The sequence below is a fragment of the Strongylocentrotus purpuratus genome, unplaced genomic scaffold, assembly GCF_000002235.5.
Source record: "Strongylocentrotus purpuratus isolate Spur 01 unplaced genomic scaffold, Spur_5.0 spur5_scaffold_21, whole genome shotgun sequence".
NCBI classification, from domain to species: Eukaryota; Metazoa; Echinodermata; class Echinoidea; order Camarodonta; family Strongylocentrotidae; genus Strongylocentrotus; species Strongylocentrotus purpuratus.
In genome coordinates this window covers 26,333,622-26,355,276 of record NW_022145607.1, presented here as the reverse complement: position 1 = coordinate 26,355,276, position 21,655 = coordinate 26,333,622, and the positions used below count along the sequence as shown (strand labels likewise).

The 21,655-nt window shown below is 37.5% G+C and overlaps 1 protein-coding gene across 1 annotated transcript in view; it reads right to left on the bottom strand.

Annotated features, from left to right (window-relative positions):
• Positions 1 to 21,452, bottom strand: part of LOC115918914 (aminopeptidase N-like) — a 31,667-nt gene extending 10,215 nt beyond the window's left edge. Inside the window, exon 1 of the mRNA XM_030994281.1 lies at positions 20,131 to 21,452. Within this exon, the coding sequence (XP_030850141.1) occupies positions 20,131 to 20,999 (869 nt within the window). The 5' untranslated portion in view covers positions 21,000 to 21,452. The remainder of the gene's footprint in view (positions 1 to 20,130) is intronic.
• Positions 21,453 to 21,655: the final 203 nt, after the last annotated feature.

Genomic DNA, 21,655 nt, shown 5'->3' with positions numbered 1-21,655 from the left:
ACCGAGGCTATGCAATACCAGTATGTTGTATTATACTGTGTAGTACCATCATATGGCATCTGTGGCGACGACAAGCCCAGAAAGAGAAATGAAACAACTTCTCCTCGCCATCAGAATTGTCAAATTACAACTCAATGCGCTCCATTGCTTTGGCATAATCGCTCTGAAGAACATAATTACCAAAAGGTTAACTCGCATATACTCGTCAAATTTACCCTTCATTAGAGCAATCGGAATAGCACTGATAACTGCTCTCACAAGGACGCTCTGATTGAGTTAACATGTAATAACAGCCTATTAGCTCCATACTGCACCAACGCCACGTAGCTATAGTCTGGTATACACACTTTTATCGCTCACGCACATAACACGCGCACACATGCCTTCATTTTCTATATAGTTCTTGACGTTAACAAGGAAGTCAACGTTCTTTCTCGATGACTGTCCTTTTTTGATGGATAATTACGTCATAAGGAGGTCAGTGTCGCTTAAAATGTAGTCATATTTCTACTAGCTTAGGGTTGCTGACAGCATGTATTTCTATCTATCCAATCTGTTCTTGTACAGTCTTCATTTTTATCTGTTTAACACTACATCTTGCCACCAATGAAGAGTTTGGTTCCAGAAACATGCTACATACATATAAACGGCGCCATGCCTGTAGACTGACAGCCCATCTTATGAAAAAAATGAGAAAATGTAAAACAAGTTAAAACAAATGTATTAATAGGTGAATGTAAGTTATGATTAAAATGTTTCACCAGCTAGAAAAGAAGGACGTCTTCTCGATCGGTCTTCTTGGAAGCACATTTATAAAAAATATGACAAAATCAAACGAAACCATAAAAAAGAGGAGAAACCGGGAATTCACCCCAAAAAGGTTACGCAAAAGGAAACCAAAACAAAATCAACCGGTACCGGTACTTCTTTTCGTTCTTACTCCTAAAATTCTTCCGACAACGACCAATTGTTGCCGACACATTTTTTTATCAATTTTCTGTAACCTCCATTATGCCATTAAAAAGACAAATTATTTTATGGACGAGAAACAAAAAAAAGTTGAAAGAAGTTGACGTAAAATAGGAGATATATCAATGATAGGATTTTGGAGGAAATGTAGCAGATGATGGATGAGACTGGTGGCTGATTGGTATTTCTAGCTAAACGTGCCCTCAAGCATCGATCCAGTTTCAGGTACAATCCCATGGCGGAATGAAAAGAGGAACAGAAAAGAATAAGACGGAAGCACAACGTCCGCGCCTAGCGACTATGAAGTTCAATTCAAATTGGGTACGTTTAATCGGGTAGAAATCCTTCAAAAGTATACCCAATTCATCTACGTGTAATTACAATATTTTTAAAAGCAACTAAAAAAGCATTATAAAAGGTCGTATCAAACAGGAGACTTGACGTAATTCGAGGTTAATCGCAAATGGGTTTTCTTCTTCTTTCAATACCACCAAAAAAGAGCACAGGATATGGAAAGAAACAATTTTGTAACTATCCTTTTGACTTAACCAAGAGTAGAAGAAAAACAAGCCTAACAATGAGGGAACAAAATAATCATGTCACAAACATCAACTGAAAAATTAATCAGAACACGGTCATGTAAAAGGAAAAGTTTGTTTTATTTTCCTGGATTGCATCTGTGGAACCTTCGAGAGTCATTCCGTTTAGAAATATAGCCCGTTAGAGGATAGAAAGGCGATTCCTATATAATTATGCATTTTCTGTAAAGAAACATGATCACAATATAATAATTTCAATATGACGTTTATCTTCATTTTTCTCATGACATAGGTATTCCATACATAGCAATCCCGGTATAAATTTGAAGTTTATTATTTAACTTTTAAAAATGTTTACTTTGTAACGGTCTCTTCCGCTATAAAAAGCAAAAATTCTTTATTTTTATCAGTCTGTATACCTCAATTACACCATCACATAAACCAAATGGTTGATTATCGGTCTAGAGTTGGTCTTCTCGGTGTGACTGCATGGGGTTAAATTAACCATGTGATTCTCACAAAATCTGTCAATGTAAACTTCGTTCTCGACAAATTTTCTCAGTCAGTGTTTCCTTTCATGTACAATGTAACTAAATCGTGAACATGCCCTTGTGAAACCCTAAATATAGTTAATTTTTTCCTCACAAAAAGTACCAAACTCAATCCTCGTCTATTCCATTTCTGGAAGACTTCAGTACGATCACACGTGAACAAGATTCTAGTTACATGTATACATTACATGTTTGGTTCAAGTTTCTTGACCTAAGGACATGTCCAGCTATCTGTTCACTATGATGGCAACGGAAGTCATTCATCATTCAATTGGAAACAAAAAGGAATCGAATTTCATATAATAAATACCCTATTGCTATCCATTCATCATTCATTTTCTACATTGATCAATAGGTTAAACTGAAGTATAATTATATTTAGTTGGTAATAAACAGCAATTGCCAGATTATAATTATGATGACAATTGCATGATTAACTTCATCCCATGCACTAACTTTTTCAGGCCATGACCTGTGTGGAAAGTATAGTCACTCATTTTTTTATATTTCTTTTTAGGGACCCCCTTTGTAGGTTAATGAAACGAAGAAGATTTCGTACTCAAAATTTGAATCCCAGTTTGACCCTGTTATAAGCACTTCTTTCAAGTACTCATACGTTATATGTGCAGCGCATTTCATGGTCTAATGTAGAAAGATATGAACAAAAGTTACAGAATTTATTTAATAAACCGTATCGTTCCTTTTCGTTCCACACTCTTTAAGCATACATCAATACATGAAATAAGAAAACAATGCAGAAAAATGTGGAAGAAATAACTGTTAAACTGTTGGACAACGGGCAAAATCAGTTCCTTGCACCTCAAAGTTCACGATGACCTGTAAACTGCTGGTAATGCTGAATGGTAAAAGTTCAAGTTCACTCAACAGGAAGGCGTAAAACATTTTGTTGTCCTTGATGCAATTTGTGAAAGTCATTGGGGGTCATGTCCGTAACACGCACAGTTTCACCTGTGATGTTAAATTGTACACAATAGATGGTGGGGTTTATATCCCCGGTCACACAGACGAGTCTGTTAAAAATCGACATGGCAGTCGATGTGACCGACGAGTCTGTTTAGAATCGACATTGCAGTCGATCTGACCGAGAAGTCTGTTTAGAATCGACATTGCAGTCAATATGACCAACGGGTCTGTTTGGAATCGACATGGCAGTCTGACTGACGAGTCTGTTTGGAATCGACATGGCAGTCTGACTGACGAGTCTGTTTAGAATCGACATTGCAATCTGACTGACGAGTCTGTTTAGAATCGACATGGAAGTCTGACTGACGAGTCTGTTTAGAATCGACATGGCAATCTGACTGACGAGTCTGTTTAGAATCGACATGGCAATCTGACTGACGAGTCTGTTTAGAATCGACATGGAAGTCTGACTGACGATTCTGTTAAGAATCGAGATGGCAATCTGACTGACGAGTCTGTTTAGAATCGACATGGAAATCTGACTGACGAGTCTGTTTAGAATCGACATGGAAGTCTGACTGACGTATTACAATAGTTCATGAGTGTAATACTTAAATCATACACACGATACTATCGCTGGACCGTCGATAGTGCGAATGTAAAGTTTAATTAAGCCCAATAAATTGAAGATAAACAATTTAAAATTTTAAATCGATAGTCGGTTTGGCGTTGTGACTGAGGTATTGGAAGAGTGGGTGTGTAAAACCTAATTCAAACCGACGAGACCGACACCTGACCGACGAAAGACCGACCAACAAAAGTGCATGACTCTGAATAGCCAGAATCAGTGTGGGTTCGATTTGGAATCGGCTTGTCTGTGTGACTGAGGTATTACAATGATCATGCTGCGTAGACGGAAACAATACCGCTTTCTTCAATCAAAGATCACAACAGGACTGAATCGAAGAAAAAAACATCAACGGAGAAAAAGCTATGAAAGGACTAACCCAACGGGAAAGGAGGAAAAAAAACTTGTTGCTAGGACAAAGTAAAGGTTTGAGTAAGTAATCGCAAGAGTCAACGAAATTTGGGAACAAAATAATAGTAATGATAATATGATGATGATGATAATAACAATACTACTACTGCTTCTTCTTCTACTACTACTACTACTACTACTACTACTACTACTACTAATTCTACTACTACTTATACTCCTACTCCTACTACTACTACTTCTTATTAATACGAATACTTCTACTAATTTGTATTATCATCATAATCATTATCATCCTCATTACCACTATCTTCAACCTATAAAGATTTAATAACCGCCAAGAATTTCGAGACTAAATCAATCATAGAAATGAACTAAAGTTTAATAGGTGTCCTACAAATAATATACTTCAAATTGTAGTTTGATATAATATAAAGAAGATGTGTTAAAAAGAAGAAGTTCCTTACTATGAACAAAATCTTTACGACATATCTGTCGTGTATTCGTCTTTCTACAACTATATAAATCAGATTGAAAATGTAAAGTCCCCACACGGAAATTAGCGCTGGTTATCTAAAGCCCCTATTGAATAACTTCCTAGAAATATTCTAAATATATGTAATGGAAAAAAAACAGTATACCTGTATTTGCCTAAAAGGCATTCTCTTTCTTTTCTATCAGTGAAGAAGTCACGAAAATTAGGATAGACGACACAATGGAAGCTAGTAACTGGTTACTAAAGGCAAATCCCTTAGATAAAAGATTATAAGTCGGAAAATAAAACGGGGAAAAGTCCCTTAGAAACAATTACAAATCAATCTATATAACAGCTAGAATCCCCGGAAAGAAAATCTCCGCGAGCCCTGAGCGAGTTTCGGAGACGAATGACTTTGACTGGAAAACTGTCAGGGGTAATTGGGAAGGTCAAATTTACGGGGATTGTCGACAATTTAAGAATAAGAAACGCTCTTCACATCAGCCTTTCCCGCCGCAGCAGGTAAATACCATCTATTAGTAATGGCCCTGTGTCAATTAAATTAGGGAAAGTGGAGATACCATGGGCTGCACAAAATCGTGAAGAATGTCAGGTTAATACACCTTACTCAATCTTGAAACAACGAGGAAAATAAGAAAATGCATACCATTTAAGAAATAATATATATTTGTTTATTTGAAACTGTCGATTCATATTGACAAATAAAAATATTAAACATACAAGTATTTAACATGTCAAAGTAAATTTTGACAAGTCATTCGGAAGGGTTTGGTGAATAGTCATCAAGATAATGAAAATGAATTTAGGAAATGAAATTTGGATACTTATCCTACCATGAATCATATCTCAAGAGCATAGAAGGTATGACATTTTGTTATAATGCTATCAAATGGTAAAGTAAATTCAAATTTAAATTGGTTTCGAGACACCGATCATACGTGACTGAAACAAGAGTTACATATAATAACACATATCCTTGCTAGTATTAGTAGTATCATGATCAGCCTTAGAAGAGTCAATCAATTAAATACTGTTGAAGATTACACATTGCTTTTCAGTCCACATACGTGTAGCTATGCAAGGTTCATCGGACTATCTTAAGCATTTCTAATGTTAGACGTGGTCAAGACCACATGCTGTTATTGCTTTTCTTCTTATCTGATATAATTTTAAAGGTAACGTACAGTGTTGGGAGTGAATGTAGAGGTCTGTAGTCGAGTAGTTTAAACACTTGCCTGGAGATACATAGGTTGTGGGTTCGATCCCCAACATGGCACTTACGTCATTAAAAAAAGCATTTCATTCACATTGCGCTCTCTGTACCCAGGTGTTCACATCGCTACGCGGGGGGGGGGGGGGGGGGGTGATATTTCTATTAACTATATGTATTAAAAACTTCATAATACCTCAAGTGTACTTAATTGCTTATAAAAGATAGAACCATAGGTCGACAATATCTATAGAGTATAATTTGTTATTGTGAACAAAAAGCAGAAGTCCTGCTAAAATAATGTACTAATCGATTGCTCCCTCCCTCCCCACATTGTCAAAAAAAAGACAATTGTTCCGTGGGCTCTACCCTCTTTCACTTCTGCCACATGCCAGTGAAATGGCACATTAATCAAACGTTTTCGAAGCAACTTATTACAAAATGGAATTAACTATAGATCAACCTAATCCATGGTTAACGGGCTCGATTCATTCATTCTCATCGTATTCATATTTCAGTCTACCAAATGACGCTATTACGCCCACGCCCACTCATCGAACGAAATCTATTAGACGACTAATCATCCCGCTAACGGTTAACCCCGAAACTCTCGGTTAACATTATATCTGTCTGTTTCAGCTGTTCCCGAACCAAGTCACATGCATATTACATTCACATGAAATCAATGTAGTGTTTGAAGGGACATGTGTAAGTCGAAAATTTCGAGGCGAAGTGGTTTAATCATTCATTGAGCAAAGAATTACATCTTTAAACCATCTTAACCTTATTTATTTTTTACTTACACAAGCAATTTTTTAAGGACAATCCTGTTCATAATCCGGGAAATTTACTAGAACATTTCCGATGATGAAGTTCTTTACGAATTACAAATCTAGAAAATCCATTTTAGAGTTGATAGTATTCCTATATAAAATTGCATGTTCGTTAGCGTTTTTATCTTCTCAGTACTTCGTTAAATTGCATGCACATCTAAACTCTTAAGGATCAATTTGGTGGAGTAATGAGCTTGACAAAATATTGAAGAATACCTTTTGCTTTAAATTTGTCATTTTAGCGAACGTTTCAAACTAAACTCAAACTTTATATATTGATGTTTCATCGAAATCTGAAACTGAAATTACTAATGGGCCTATACAAAAAATATCTGGTTTAAGCTTTACCCAAAGATTTGAGTGGAAGCTTACACACTTCTAAAGGTCCGATAACTCAACTTGAATAGTCACGAAAATATGATATACAAGAATGAGGCATAATATTTTTTCTCTTTCTCATCCATAATACTTGGATGAAGTGGTTTTTTTAACGGAAAGGTTACGTGACTCTACGACTGAAACCATGAGTCTAAAGTCTCTATTCCTAGGCACCCCTCCCTAACTCTCCACCACCTTCCAAAATAATGGACAATGCATCTTAAAACCTTGAAGATGTAGAGCGATTTGGTGGATTAGCCTTTGGAAATGTAGGTCATTCGGAATTGAAACTGCGCTCATTTTCTTTTCAGGAACATTACCACCATTATAAAACTCATCATAAGGCTTTCGTTAAATAAGAAATTGGACGTAAATTGAGTGAAGATTGAAACAAGGAGAAGGGAGAGAAATGAAGCTGGAGCGGTTGCAAATTTGTTGATATTAACCTGGCGCGTCTCACTTTCTGTTCAGTATGTGGTTATGGTATTGTAGTTCATTCTATCTGTTGAGACAAGAGGGCTGGGGTTAAGTAGTACCGGGGGGCAACGCTCTTACCCTCTTCACACCTCCACGCCATCCTTGAGGGAGCATCTTATCGCCCTCTTGATCTCCGATCTTGGCGAGATAATTCCCATTTCAGCGCAAGGAGAGCACCTACCCTGGAGCTCGTACGGCTAAAAACGGGTGCGTTCGGTATGATTTTCACCAAATGAGGGGGCGGTGGTGTAGCCGGTAAGTAAATCAGGAAATCAATACGATTACTAGTAGATCAGCCTGTTCAATTGTCGTCCTTAGAGACAAGGAAATGATGAGTCTAGCCAAATCAGCATCATCTGCACCCAAAGACAACTGCTATTTTAGGTGATGTGAAGTTTGGAAGACTAGATTCTATTTAAGGAAAACAGTTCCAGTTCTTATGATTATTATAGCACCCATTAGTACCCTGGGAAAACATTACATAAAACTGCTATACTAAATAAATGCGCTTACACCTTAGTATCTTAATATTTCACAATCTTGTTGATGCCTTCGTCACGTTTTGTGATAATGCTTAGGGTGTCTGCCCTACAACTACTCAATATCTCTTGTTGAATTTTTTTACATAGTTTTCGGATTGTCCAATACTAGTAAAAAAAAATGATTTCAGAATTTATAATTCATTTTGGTCATGGATGCAGAGGTTCTTTTCATGAAGGCTGTAAACGGGTTCGGGATGGGTAGAAGAAGTTAAGAACAATCTTCTCCTTTTAAAACTACTTGTGTTGACTTGTTGAGCGGGTAAAGGTTAAATGATTTTTTTTAGGTAACCATAACAATTCTACAATTAAAGTTTTGAATTATTGTTAGTAAAAACTTCTAGTAATACTGCATTGAATGCCGTAGCACATTTATGTCACTAATTTTGTTCGCTTGGAGTACCAAAAGTATACCACTGACTCATTGATGTTTTATGTATCTATCAAGCTACAGACCAGGATTTATTCTTGAATACCATATCTCATTCGGTGAGTCACGTTAATTGTCTGAAAACCTTACGGAAAATAGGAGAATATAATATAATACGCGAGATTGACCCCGTTGTATCATTATTTTTCTTTTCGCCAGATAAAAAAATAGCAAGAGAGAAAACAACGGACTTTACAATACAATACATCGTAAGACACTCTGATTATCATAAGTATTTTCAGTTTTTCACTCGTGCTATAGATTAAAAACCATACATACAGAAGCACATATCCAACCAAGCAAAACCACACAGACTAACACAATCTCTTTTTAATTATGAATGATTATTGACTATATCATTCGTCATAAATGACCATTTTTCATTTAAAACAGGGTTTATTTTTTCAGACTTGATGCAGCTGGAAGGAAATTTAGAATATATGAACAATTACACAAAACAAACATATTGTAGAGTATACACCTTCTATGTATAGGAAACAGTTCGCAGGGAGGAGTGAATGCCCCGTCCTCCTGAAGAGGATCCTACATTTCTCCAAGATGTATTCCGATGTCTTTTGTGGCAATGGGGGAAATGAGATGAAATTGTAGCCTAGCGAAGTGCAAATTACATTGTAAGTAGCTTCATATCCTCCAGATTATTGAAGAGAAAGGACCCTCTGGCAAAGCGCCAAAGTCCGAGTTTCAGCTGAGTCGTTTTTATCTTCAACGTATTCCACTCGTTGTCAAGTAATTTAATTTCGATCTTCGGAAACTACTTTTACGATAGCTTTGTAACTTTTATATCATCAGAAAAGTGAGAAGAACCTTGGCTGACCTTCACAAAATAGAAGTTGTCAGGTGAGAGGAGTTACATTAGATGTTTCGGGTATTAAATGACGCGATTCAACAGTATTCTGAACTTGCATTGTTTGTCTCAAGAGCATTGTTAACATGTCTAAAAATAATATCAGAACGCTTTTTGTTATTCCATAACACTCAACTTTAATTGAAAAATAATTGGGGTGTTAGGGTAAAAGGGCTGAGTAATGGTTGAGTTATGAAATTTAAGAATTGAGCTAATCGTCTCGATGTAAGTGTACAACATAAATTGACATATAGTCGCAAATGTGCTCATGTGACTTTTGCCTTTCATTAACTGCCATTTGCAGCAGAATTATTGTTACCTCGTTGTCTTTTTCTATAAAAAACAAATCTACTGCATGATTAATTCGTTCAGGATTACACTGAGTCAGTTTATCTAACCACGAAATTCCATTAACAGACTTCGAGATTATTTTAAACGTACATTGCTTTAATCCGAAATGCCTCAGTACGATATAATTTCCGTCTAACAACCTTCGATCGCGTTATGACCTGGGATAATCAAATATGTGCAGGCAATCAGCCACTACACCTTTATTACTTAAGCAATATTCTGTACTGCTAATGTTGTACCTTTGTACGATGCGACATTCACTGGACGCATCAAAAACCGAGACAAGACGAAAACGCAGTGCTATGTCAGGCAAATGACGTCTCGTGTCCAACGAGTATTACAGTGGGTAGAAGGTAGACGAAACTTTGTGCGTCAGTCCATGGAAACCCCTTCTTCCCAGACATGCACACTCCTGTCCAAGTGATTGGTTATTTATTTGTATATGATCAAAAGGAAGATTTCTTCCCGTTAACAACACTGTTTTTGTTGCGGACTGACCTGGGGTTACAAGATTGCGGATCATCAAGACACTAGTCGGAATGACGAATCTAAACTCGTGTCCGACACAAACACAATCCGACGTCAGGGAAATGGCGCCTCGTGTGAACGGGTATTACAGAGGGCAGAAGGTAAACGAACCTCTGTGAGTCAGTGTTTGGAAAACCATTCTTCGCGAGACATACACACTCCTGTCCAAGTATTTGATTAATTATCTGTTCAAAAGGAAGATTTCATCCAGTTGACAACATGGGTTTTGTTGCGGACTTGCCTGAGGTTACAAGACTGAAGAGTGTCATGAACTATGTCGGAAAGAAACATCCAAAACTATGCCAGATTTAACGCAGCCCCACGCCAGGTAAATGAGGCCTCGGTTAATTTTAACGTGTTTTCCATTGTGCGGAAGGTAGGTTGGAAAACCTTCCTTCTACACATCCTGGACATGCAAACCCTTCCAGCACATCCATTTAATTGATTATTTCTCTGCATTTGATAAAAGCAGAAGGTTTTTTTTCCCCAAGGAAGGCAACACGGTTTCTGTAGCTGACTGACCTGGGGTTTCAAGATCGAAGACTTTCATGACACATGTCAGAATGACGCATCTAAAGCCATGGAAGACGTTAACGCAACCCTACGTTAGGGATAAATGACGCCTCATGTGTTAAGTATATTGCAATGCGCACAAGGTAGCTTGGACAACTGTTATCCTACATGTCTTAGTCATGTGAACTTTTCCAGCATGTCCAATTAATTGATTATTTCTCAGCGTATGATCACAAAGGAAGATTCTTTTTTCTTCCAGGGTGACACCACGGTTTTTGTTGCGGGCTGGCCTGGGATCACAAGATTGAAGAGTACCGGGACAAATGACAGAAACCCGGGGGACTTAAAAGGTAGGAGATTACATCCGTCGATAGAATCGTCCCGGAAATATGAAATTCTGACAGTAAAATACGTTTGGGAAACCGAATCATGAGGAAAGGATAGAAGGACACAAATCGTGGAATTGAAACATCTTCTTTCCCTCTTTTGATTAGTTAAAGCAATTTGATTTGTATAATGTCGGAGGAGAACCAATGGCAGTCGAATGGCAAATTTGTCATAATTATTCATATTAACATACAACTACACCATCTCTTAAAGATAAACTTGAGTTCTGGTAAAAAAAGAAAATGAATTCTCACAGAATCGAACGAAACTTACACTGAATGTTCAAGATTACAAATAAATGTCATGTGCCAAACAATTTTGGAAGAAAATGTATACTGGCTGAGTTATGAGCATAGAAAGATAAGGAAATCAGGGTAGTACTAGCCCCGACACCATGTGTGTTGTCCCATATACATCTTTCTGTATAAGTGATTGTTACTTTACCAAGACTCTGCCAAATTTATGATGATTTTGATGACTCCAGAACCTTGCATTACACACCATTACTTACATGCTATATGAATAACTTTTCTGATCCATTCCACACCTTTTCTTTCACAATGCAATCGCATTACCAGAACTCAAGTTTATCTTTAAGGTATTAATGCTATTATTGCGTTTTACACTTTAGAAAGTGCAAATAGCAATCATTAATTAATGAATTATGCATTAATACAGGATTAGCGCAAAATTTACTTCTCGATCACTATATTCATGACATAATCGCAAAGACTTTCACAAAATCTTGTTCTGATCATGTTACTTGTTTTTATATGTTCGCACATCTCGAAGGGTCAACCACAACGTTTTTCTAATTGCCTTGGGTTGATTTCTCGAAAGTGTGTTTGATCATGTTTCATTAATCACGATCAATCGATGATAAAATGCTACTGATTTTGTAGGCCTGTGTATCAACCATATTCATTCATAATAAAATCGATTGAAAGGACGATGCAAATACATCATTTTTGGTCGGTAGGCTGTAGGATCATTAAAGTAAGTGCTGAGTCATTCATACGTCGATTGTGTTCATCATTGAAATAAGCGAAAAAGTTATTACTGACACGATATAGTTTGATTGAACCAATCATTCGATACAAAGGCAATGCCATGAAACAGTGGAATGGGTGTATTGAACCACTGGCGGAAAAATGAAGAAAATCGCCATTATGGGGTGTGTCCTAGACGACACTTATTGGATTTAAAGTATGGTCAGAGCTTTGGAAGATAAGGGGATCATTATTTCTGTGATGTTGATTGGATTTAAACGAAATTCCATTGACAAATATGCAGCTCATCCCCAAAAGAATCTTTCTAATTAAAACGTCCTGTTAAACCTTGTGAGGCCTGAAATTAACTTTTAGAATTGATTCTTAAGCTTGTTACTTTTGTCAGGCTTAACAATGTCCTTTGGCAAATCATCAATTTTATAACACTTTTGTTTTACTGCAGCGTATAATGTCAATCTTAAATCATTCAACAATTCCAAGGATCATCTTTTAAAAGTGCACTCATGAAAAAAGGGAGAACTTCAAAATTCACAATAAAAATGGTATTTGTTGCTAATGTACACACAAGGTAATATCCCCATTAAAAGGTCACCACAACAGGTATATGCTTTATGAGATTTCTAAGAGGACAATATGATATAATACAAAAGATGTGACCATTCTCGCTGACCCACTATCTCCCAGTTAAATACAATTGTATAACTTATATGACTCGTCATAAATCCTCATAAATGTTAATCTCACCAATCAACCCCCGTTTCCCCATTCATTTCAAGCATTTAGAAAGAATAGTATTCATGATAACACTCGAATAAAATGAATCCAAATGAAGCCATTGTCCCCTCATAATCGCATCAAAATTAGTCGTACAATAAAATATGAAATAGCACTTTAATGAGAAACCCCAGTTTGCATTGTCCTATGGATTAAATTCCACTTGCAGAACACAAACCAGATCATAAGTCATAATGATACAATAATGAAGATTGGTATTAGAAGTGAAATGGTTGATAGGATGGTGACTGAATAAATGGATGATCATTGTCCTTGGGTTAAAGGGAATTTCGTTTTCCTAGGTAATCATTAAAGCGCCAAGGTCGCAGGAAGTACAGAACGTACACTGTTCATATACCTCCCTATCCATGATTGTGAAAGGGTGGTATTTTAGTCATGATGGAACAAATATATATATTCATTCAAATATAAGTGCAACCGAGATCAAGGCAATAGGGACTTGATGACAGGTGACATCCTTTTAGGGCACTGCCGGGCACTGGCAGTGCCTTAAAAGGACGTCACATTGCCTTATTAAAAGGATGTCACATGTAGCAGTCCACGTGCACGTCGTGCAAATCTAAAAGTCACGAATTCCTCTGCCACGGAGACGGGAGGTAACTACGTTGTGAAAGTAGGGATTTTGACGAGAACATGGACTGGGCAATGTGACGTCCTTTTAAGGCACTCGCAGCCCGGCAGTACCTTAAAAGGACGTCACATTGCGTTAAAAGGATGTCACCTGTAGCAGTCCACGTTCTCGTCGTACAAATCTAAAAGTCCCTATCGCCTTGATCTTGGTTGCACTTATACTTGAATATTTGTTACATCATGAATAAAATACCTCCCTTTCACAATGTATAGGGAGGTATATGAACAGTGTACGTATGTGAACAGTGGACTGCCCTTTTAAGGCATCGAGGTCCTATTAAGGCACTGGCAGTGACGTCACATTGCCTTAAAAGGAAAGTCCACGTTCTCGTCGTGCAGAATCTAAACGTCCCTGATATGCCATGTGACGTGCACCCCTAGAAATGGCTGACTGCTTTTCTGTCAATGTTGGCTTCCAGGGATACATTCGCGGATTAATAATTAAGTCTGACGGTTCCAGTCATTGATGATCAACAAAATTGTTTCTGCACAAGTGCAGATGCGGTTCTTTCAGTCGTGATTATTGCATTGCTTCATTCATGTCAGATGCGATAGCTGAAGAAAGATACGAGGAGGCATACTCTTAAAACATTGTGTTTTATAAGATATACTTTCGTATAGTGAAACAAAAAAAGTAATGAAGATTATGCAGACACACCATGATGAACTCAGTACGTTGTCTTTGTAATGAAACCCTGTACTATATAAACAAAGAAAAACCCTTAAAAAAATAAAGCCATTTGTAGATATGTAAGTAAAATGATTCTAGACTCTGTTTTGGGGCCAGTAACATTGATCGTATTGTACATTGTTGCGATTGGTTGCACTTAGTGATCAATTCAATCAATTGCTAAGCTTTGTGTTAGGGACCTCGGATTTATTCACCTTGTTGCTGTGAATGTTTTCGGGGAACATAAAAGCCCCATCTGCATGCCGGTCGATCAACGTGTCTGGCTGTAATTTAAATTTTTTTTTTTATAAAGGAATCATTGCCAAAGGTCAAACAAAACCTGTACCCAGTTAATCTGTCTCATAGATAAGTTTGAAATATTTTAAGAATAGGAATAAAGGTCAATGGTCCAAATGAAATCCTATAAAGTCCAAACACATTAACCTAGAAAATGTTCAGGAGATAAGAACAGAACCTTTAACTCTTAACAGGACTACCTAACGAAAAAAGATATTCCAAAAGGAAAACGAACCATTACTTCCAAGACGAAGCGCAAATGAATTCGAGCAAGAACGAAAAGTGTTTAAGCGTGTTAGACAAATCGATTTTTAAGCATCCATTTGGTATTGACATAGGTCGCTTCGAGGGGCATGTCTGGATTTAAGACCACTTGGACCCCAACCCAAGGTCACCTTCCATTGCAACAGCCGTCAAATAAATGCGTTGTTAATCACAAAAATCATGTCTACTAAAACATTATTCCGGCGCCAATCTCTGTCATTACAATTGTCATGAGTTCTTTCGAGAATCATTAAATCAATAATTTTGTTTTAAATTTTGTGAATGTTCCATTTGACATGTTGAACGTTTTTCCTTGGGCTGGGTTAAATGCAATGTTTGTTTCAAACTGTGTAATATACAAGGAAATATTTATTTCAAAGTGTGTAATATTCAATTATCTATTCACGTATCTTCATAACCAGAAGCAGTAGTCACCACCACATCAGGTCGTCCATCGAGCTTTGTTTTATCCCATTTAGCGTTTAAATTTTCCGGGATATTACGCTTATCTATATTATCTTTTACATAGGTTAACTGACTACGATGATTCAAAGTAACATCTGTAACAAGGGCAATTTTCTCTTCCAAAAAAATATGATTAGTCAGAAAATGACATGTTAGCAGTTAACACTAACAAGTGATATTCGCTTAATTCAAGAATTCTTTCTGTTTACGTAATTGACAAAATATTGTATTGTAGCACAAATGCATCTTCTTTTAGAGATTTGTGAGATGGAAATAATGGTATCTTAAGTTCAAATATTGATATTCTGTCGTCATAAATCAAGTGCTAAAAGTAACGTCTGTGGCAGAGGAAATAGGGAGGAATAATGAGATTATTTGTAGGACATGTCTTTTCCTCTATTAACGGATGAGACCGATTCAATACCAAACTTCCCTATATGTTTTTTTAATTACAAGTACCCCCCACCCCGATTGCAATGTGCGATACAAACAATTAATATAAATCTTAACAGAGGGATGTGAGATATTTGAGACCAATGGGCCTTCAGAACAAGGATATAAGTACTGATAAAAGAACTGGAAATATATTTTGATGACGAACATTCTATAGGATTGCGGTACACATGAACGGACTGGCAATTTAAAACATACGTTGTGCCTGGCTAGCCACCGCTGGCCTCAAGGGTACTTGAATTTGGTATGATGAATAATTGAAATCTGTGATTTCAGAAATTTGTCCGAGGTATTACACGCATCTGTGTCATTTTACATTGCTTGCATACTACTTTTGCGCGTGCGTGCGTGCGCCGTAGTGTATAGTTTGTATGGTTGTTTGGTTTAGCAAGATTCAAACGAGTATTTATTCGATCAAAATCCACACAAAATCTGAAAATTATGTAAAGATTTTTTGGGCACAAAGAAAGCCCTTTTTCATTCATTAAAAACAAAATCATGAATCAAATGTATCAAATATATAACACTTGGGTCCCGTGCCTTGATCCGCCCTCGAAACTAAATATCAATATGCTGTAATGTATCAAAATGATTATGATAATAATACTATGATTTGTCGATACTGTTCTTCTAAAAGCCGGGTATCCAATTTACTTCACCTGGGTGAAAAGTGGCAAATGTAGATTAAATCGAACGCCGTAACTTATGTTTCATAGTCAGAGAACGTATTCAATGCACCATAACAACCCCAGGAACAGCAGTATACATTTAGATACTAATGAGGTGTTACAGGGAAAAAATGATACCCGGTATTGTTGTTATTGTTTATATGTCCTTTTTGCAATATTTAGTGATAATAGTTTAGTTATTTGATATTTTAACTTATGTAACTTATATATTTATTCATTATTGCTTTTTTCTGACGGTTGTCAGTCTTTGGACTGTTTGCTCTTGGTTTTTGATGTTTTGATTTCAATAAAAATCCTATTTATATATAATATTATTACTATTATCCTCATTATTACTATTTTCATAACTATTTTTTTTATTACTATCAGTATTATTACTATTATTATCATCATTGTTATTATCATCATGTCTTCTATTTAATACTTCCCGCTGCTTTTGTAACAGAATGCCTCAAACTCTGGTACACACCAGACACCCCTATCGGTAAATTTGACGTATGACAAGACTAAGGATCAATCTGGAGTACATATCGTTTCGAACGCAGCACTTTATAACTGTCTTTTCCTGTTCCGTGTCTGTCATCTTTGATGCTAAAGCACACCGATGGAGACGTGTATGACGTACGATTTCAATTCCACAACATGTAAAATGAGTGTTTTTCCAAGATTAGGATTAACATCCATTAACCTGAATTCCAATATTTCGCCATACTTACTGAAAACCACCGACTATACCCATGGCTCGGAATCATAACAACTTGATCTCTTGATATTTCTTCACGCGTTGCCAAGGTAATATCGCAGCTATGCATAAATTCACGACGCAATTCCCGTGATATATTCCTTTGAACGTGTCCGATGCATACGGCTTACTTCGAATCATCAGGTCTTCGCGTCATGTCGGGTGGTCGCGTTACACAACCTTTCATGAAAGGGCCAGAAACGAAAGATCATGTGAAAATGCACGATTTTGAGTACGCGACCTTTCGTATATTTGCCGTAAGGTTTTCACAAAGTGTCGGGTAAATTGGACCAGAGGGCCATTTGTAAATGAAGGGGGTTTATTTCACAACACTACCCCCGACAATACGTAAAGAAAGGGAATTTGTCACTAAAGGTCGGATAACGCGACCACCCGACCCGACCCGATGACCCGATGATTCGAAGTAAGCCGATGCATACAAGCCAGTCAACCATTCTAAGCATTGTTATATTTTGATTGGCGATTTCGAATCTCAGCAAAATCAGTGCATTACAAGAGTTTGATATCCCATGAACTTCGAATCACTCTTCCTCATTGCACGAGGTCTAACTTGATCGCATAATATATTTTCTTTTCAGGCAGATACATGCCAGGTTTATTTTTCTTTGGATCCCTCGGTAGAACTGGGACCCGTTTCACAAAACTTGTCATCAGTGACAAATGACAATCTTTGTTATAAGCTACTGCAATCCTTGCTTCTGATTGGTTATCAGCAGATTTGTGACTGGTTTTTGTCATTTGTCATTGAAAAAAGGCTTTGTGAAACGGGTCCCAGATGTGCTGTAATTTGGTGTCCCTTCCAAAATAATTTTGTCACATTATCATATTATGTTCTTATCTAATTATTGTTTGTGCTCGTTAAATAAAGTCAATTAATCAATCAACCTCACCCCTTCGTTCTTTCCTGACATCATAATCAAACAATACAAGGGAATCAAAAATGTATCAAACTTCAAATTGTTACTGTATCCATTTGAATCCATTTGAGGAGGCAATCATTATTACGCTTATACCATGCAAATGGTATTTCCCTCGTCGTTCGCGTTAAATTGTATGAAAACAGTTTACTAAAGAGAATGACATCACTTATCGCATTTCGCAAGTATTGACATTTGTAACAAGTTAAAATTGAATATTGATTGATTATTTGTATCATTTATTATTTCTGCAAAATGTAATTTATAAGCTAAAGCATTTTGTTTTCAATTACCATGTAAACAACATAACATAATCAATGTAATATATAGAAGGATCCCAGTTTATCAACAATTCAATAGAACAGACTTAGGTCAGACTTCTTTGGCCTCAGGGTTGCGTAGAACCACATTCCCGAAAGTGGTATTTATCTGTTTAGATGGTTCAGTGGTCTTGTGTTGATTTTTTCTGATGGCTCTTAAACCTCAAAATACACAATATCAGGGAGGTCCCTGGTATTATAAACCTTTATCACGAAACGAAGTATTAAACGTCACCTTTGCAAATAATTAGAGAACACACACACACAGTCACACACACGCGCTCACACGAACACACGTACCATATTGCCATGGATAGTTGTTTATTGCAGCGATTAGTATGAGTGGTGTGATATTTAGTGAATTAAGTTCTCAGTATCGCCGTCATACGATATTGTTTCTAATGTATCAGCCTGATTTTTTCAGCCATATATGAGTCTGATTCCCAACTTTTGAATATCAAAAACTAATTTTTCGCAGAACACGATTTTAAATCTAACTTTTAATATGATAATCAATATCATCTTATTCATATTGCACATCCATTTTGTTACCTCCATGCCACGGTTTTTTGCAATTTATTGCAAATTGACTTCCTTCATCACGAGTTTCTGATTTGTCTTGCAGTTTTCACCTTATCTAGCTTCTATCCTTTATATTCCCCATCTACCTTTTTTGTTTTGTATTGCCTGAATCTCGTCATCATATGGCCGAGACCCTATTTCTAACTGATGTTTTCAAACTCTTTCTCGCTCATAATTTCTACCCCTTCACTACTACCAATTCATCAGCCATTATTATCTTCTATCCGAGCAAGTCATAGCATCGATCGCTTTCCTATAATTGGTTTTGAACACAAATATGGGGACTTCCCTTCAAAGGTCTTGTAAGATTTTTTACCACCACTGAAAGGTTACGCGAACTATTTTTAATTATGTTTTTTCTTCTCCACTTTTCCCGTTTACCTGGGCGTTCAAGGATAATATACATACTTTTATTTATCACAGATACTACAGAGGTTGGTGTAATATTAGTTTGCATATAATGGTAATGAGAAAAATACACCAACAACAACTAATACCTCATGCTAATAAATAACGATTAGATAATTGTATATAGCGCAGCTACTATATAAATAGACCGTACTGCACTGTGATGAAAACAAACTTTTGACCAATTAACAGTGCTCCTTCCAGACACAAAATCTGAAACTATTCAAAAGCTTCTGAAAACAAGTGCCTTTAAAACAAAACTTTAAAGACAGCAATGGAAGAGGCTTTTTTTTAATGTCTTGTAGTAGGTCATTCCAAAGCGTTGGAGCGACGCAACTGAAACGCAATCTCTAATTGTTTGAATGTGTGTGGGAGCAGGGAGGTGCAGGTGAGACTCACCTCCCTCATGGGAGGTATAGATCTAGTCTAATAAAAACGGTTTGTCATGTGTACTTCGTGAGTTACACGAATATGGATGTGATTTACAAGATAATAGTTCAGACATGATATTGGGGCTTGACCATTCAAAGCTTGTTAAACGAGCAAAAGTATCTTAAATGCAATTATATGGCTAAATATGGGGACATTTTAAGGAATTGGATACGAGCCTTGCACAGGCATTTAACGCGCTGCCTCATTATTTGTGAACCTGGCATGAATGATGCCAAACAATAATCCATTATAACAATCAAGCCTTATGCTAATAAATGCTTGGATAATGCTTTCAGGGTTTTCCTGGTCTAAGTATCTACGAATTCAATGTGACGGAGATTGTAAAACACATAAAAGGCAGATGTGCTTCTCTATGATTAAGCAAACGAACTAACCAATGCAGGTGAAACAATGATTCATTGGGGAATTTGTAACTTGGTGTACTTACTCTGTGGCTCCTTGGGACGTGACGTACTTGCCCTGGTAGAGACCAAGAAGATTCGCATTGAATTTGGCCACATACTGCATACTAAGTGAGTATCTCTCTCCCTGCTCCAAGGGGGAGAGGGTCCGTAGAACCAGATAGTCATTCTCCTCATAGAATGTCGGCGGTCCATTCAGAGGGACTACTTCATTACCACCTTCTGTTACAAACCGGAATGATTCGACCGAGTAATTCAACTCTTTCGTGTGTAGGAGGATAATATCTGTGCTCCCGAGGCATCCAAAATGAATGGTGATGTTCCCAGCAAAGATGCCCGTGTGAATGTCAGTTCTAATGCTGAGTACGTAATGGGACGGCTTCAGGTCGGTGGGTAAACGGAAGTTTTCCCACACCAATGGCGAGGCTGATGGCTCGAAAACCAGACCTACTCTTGGTGTAACTACGGTATCCGGAGCACTCGTGTTTGAGGGCTTGTTGAAAAAGTGATCGCATGTACTCCGTACAAGGAGCGCGACTAATACGAAAGTGATGATAAGGAGGATGAGGACGGCAAAACAAAGGATGCTCTTCATGCAGTTTGGTGGACAACGACGGGAGTGATGTCGATAACCTCCTCCCGACACGCGGACTTCGTCCTCCCCCGCGCCCTTACGTGACCGTGAGACGAAGTTAACGATGTGTTCTCGTTTCCCTGGCATCCTTACCGCTGTGATTTCCACCCCTTCCGATTCACATCTCGCTACCAGCGGCTTCTGCGAGTCTGTCTTGTGATGAAGGAGCTGCAGGCTCTTTTTCTTATCGTTAGTTTGTCGACAACACCCGTTCTCCCTCCCGCTCTCCAACGGTCTGTCGCTCACAGGTGACCGTGACATCTTACACGAACCACAATCAACGACCAAAAATTGAGAAATTCCTCAATTCCCTCGCACTAACTCGATACCCAAACCCTCCTGGGCAAAGCAAGAATCAGGTCGCGTTTCTCTCAGTAACACAATCCTTTAATCCGGCGATATTAATACTCAATCTTTGTGTCTGAAATTGTCGAAATCCTCAGAATCTGACACCAAATTGAATTAATGTTTGGTTTGGCTTCGGCATCCTGTATAGATTGCTGTTCATGGGGTACATCCATCAACGACTTCTAGGCTCATTAAATGTACATTTTTCCCACCAATAAAAGATATTTCACATTAACAAATGCATTTCGTTTTTGGGCTCTCTCAGAGCTACGAATTTCGGAAGGGACCTAATTCCGGAGTGCTCCTCTTTCTCTCCCGATGTTGCTCCAGTCCATTGACATCTCACTCATTAGGTTGATCGCGATAGGTGATTAGATAAGCGATAAAATATCGCCGTTTGACAACTTCTCGAAGCAAAAAGCAGGCTCCCGTTGACCATCATTACAAGTGATCGGCAAAACGCGTATTTGAAACGAAGAAGTTTTCACAAATGCTCCAGGCAACTATAATGGTGTGTGATGCAGAGCGAAAGAAAGATGAAGACTGAAGGACTGGTGTAGGTCACTAAA